This window comes from Protobothrops mucrosquamatus, unplaced genomic scaffold (genome assembly GCF_001527695.2).
Source record: "Protobothrops mucrosquamatus isolate PMUCROS unplaced genomic scaffold, P.Mucros_1.0 scaffold_26, whole genome shotgun sequence".
Classification (NCBI taxonomy): domain Eukaryota; kingdom Metazoa; phylum Chordata; class Lepidosauria; order Squamata; family Viperidae; genus Protobothrops; species Protobothrops mucrosquamatus.
Genome location: NW_015386102.1, coordinates 1609 through 3973, shown reverse-complemented (window position 1 = coordinate 3973; position 2365 = coordinate 1609). Strand labels below are relative to the sequence as shown.

At 42.8% G+C, this 2365-nt stretch overlaps 1 protein-coding gene across 1 annotated transcript in view; it reads right to left on the bottom strand.

Moving 5' to 3' along the window:
• Positions 1-1810, bottom strand: part of LOC107303241 (voltage-dependent calcium channel subunit alpha-2/delta-1-like) — a gene marked incomplete at its 5' end in the record, with an annotated part of 42887 nt that extends 41077 nt beyond the window's left edge. The window contains one exon of the mRNA XM_015832449.2: positions 1734-1810. Coding sequence (XP_015687935.2) covers positions 1734-1810 — 77 coding nt within the window. The remainder of the gene's footprint in view (positions 1-1733) is intronic.
• Positions 1811-2365: the final 555 nt, after the last annotated feature.

Here is a 2365-nt window from a genome sequence, read left to right as displayed (position 1 = left end):
CCTCTCCCTTTCCCTTCAGCATGGCTGGCTCAGGAATTCTGGGAGTTGAAGTCCACGAGTCATAAAAGAGCCAAGGTTGCCTACCCCTGGACTGGACGATAGCAAAGTTTCCAGATGTTCCAAATTCTACTGCCGAAAAACCTCAAAGCAGTAAGTCACTGTGAGCAAAGAAATTAAAATTTCCAAACTGGTAGTTTCCCACAATTAGAATAGAATATCTTTATTGTCATTGTGTAACTCACAACGAAAATAAGTATTAATTATCCAATTAATTAAATTAATTAAAACCCAGCTCAGCGCTTTAAGCCTACAGATCTCTGTAGATCTGCTTCGCCATTTTATACTCTATGGGAATCACCTTTAATTTGATCAATTAATTAGTTCTCGGTCATGTAAAAAAAAAGACAGATAATAGAAATTAGGCAGCGACTGACAGATTTCCAACCCAGTGTTGACAATGAACGATGCAAATGTCAAAAGAGACTCAGGAGAGTTAAATAAAAGCTGGGAAAAGGATTAAACCTGGGCCAGGTTTGAAGACGGCCTCTAAAGTAGAGTAACTAACATTTGCTTGCTAAGCTAGGATGCTGGGCATATTGTATATTTCAGATTTTCACAGACATCTGCTCTCCTTTGCTGCACAATCCAGGGACTGCTTCTTTTCTAAGCTAAAATCTGCTTCGAGAGCTGAGTGCCAAAAGAAAGAATTCTTTCTATATTATATTTATCTTGCCTGTCAGCGAAATAAGGTCTTTTAGTTAAAAGGATAGAAAGCCTTCCATAAAGTGAGATGATTGTTTAGGTCAGTGGTGGCGTACCTATGACACGTGTGCCAGAGGCAGCACGCGGAGCCCTCTCTGTGGGCACGCGCCATCACCCCAGCACACGTGGTCTCTAAAAGTTCGCCATCACTGGCCTAAGGCCAGCCAGCCTGGAGCCACCATTGGGGAGCCCACCATCCCACCTGCCAGAGACCCCCTGGATCTCCCCCAACCCTGCCCGGCTCCCACAGGTGTCCCTCCCCATAAGCAACATCGAGGTGGCCAAGCCCACCCCGGCCATGCCCACCCAATCTGCCATGACTACTGCAGCCACACCCATCCAGTGGCCACGCCCACCCAGTCTGCCAAGCCCACTATAGCTGCGCCCGCCGAGTGGCCACACCCACCCGTCACCCGGTGATACATAAGTGGGTTTTGGGTTGCAGTTTGGGCACTTGGTCTCTAGAAGGTTTGCCATCACTGGTTTAGGTATTTGGGCTGAGAATCTCCATAGTCATCTAACATGAAGTGAGTATTTCACAGGCTGCAGCTATTAGGGGCACCATACAAAGCTAGACTTCATAACTCAACGGTGAGCTACTATCAAACTCTGCAAAAGACAACAGAGGATATGCAAAGCAATGATTCTGTGGGTACATAAGCCGAGAGACGGGACACGGTCAAGATTTACTAAAGCTAGTACGGCAACAGAACAGATTCTACTTGGGTAGAATACTTTTTTTGTGTCTTGCACATTTACACAAGGACTTGGAATCATTGCTGTAGAGCTGGGGGGTACATCATGAGAACATTAGTGAGTTTCACAAGTTTTCAAAATGTTGTGTTAAAAAAAAAAAAAGGCAGAATCACTCTCACATGGGCCGTAACAGTCACAATGTCTGAAAGTCCTTTTAAGTGTTTCATTACTCAGACACATGACATTCAACAGGGGGGAAGTTCGCAGTTACTTACATTTTGCCTGAGTTAAGGTTTCATTAATCTTGGCTTTAATATAGTAAAAGCTGTAGGATGGTAACACCAGAGCCAAACTGTGAAAGAAACCAAATAATTACAATCAAGGGATAATCCAATATTCATTTGAGATTTAACAGCATTTTCTCCAGCTGAGAGGTACTGTAAACTTGAAAACTGCGGACAAAATGATAGAATACTGAATGCTTTTATTTGGTCAATTCCTTCCCGGAGTCTATCACTTTCACTTCTTCCTTATCTAACATTGTTTTTATTCAGAATTCCTTCCCAGATTCTGCTTATCACTTTCACTTCTTCCTTATCTAATGCTGCTTTTACCCTGTCCATTCTTTCACAGAGTCTGTTGATTGCTTTCACTATGCTATCTGAGGTAGCTGAGTGTTTTTTGATAGGACAAATTACACCTTTCCAAATACATCAAGAACGATATTTTTTTTTGCACCTTTTTGAGAGAAATATTGTTACCTACATATGTGAGTTTGATTTCATATCGCAGGCGTGCAGGGATAACTGTTTGCACAATTCAAGGAAGGCCTTCGTGAGCCAATGAGAAATTGGAGTATTACTGCTTCATCGCTCAGCGCATGAAATACAATTGGCAGATACAAAAT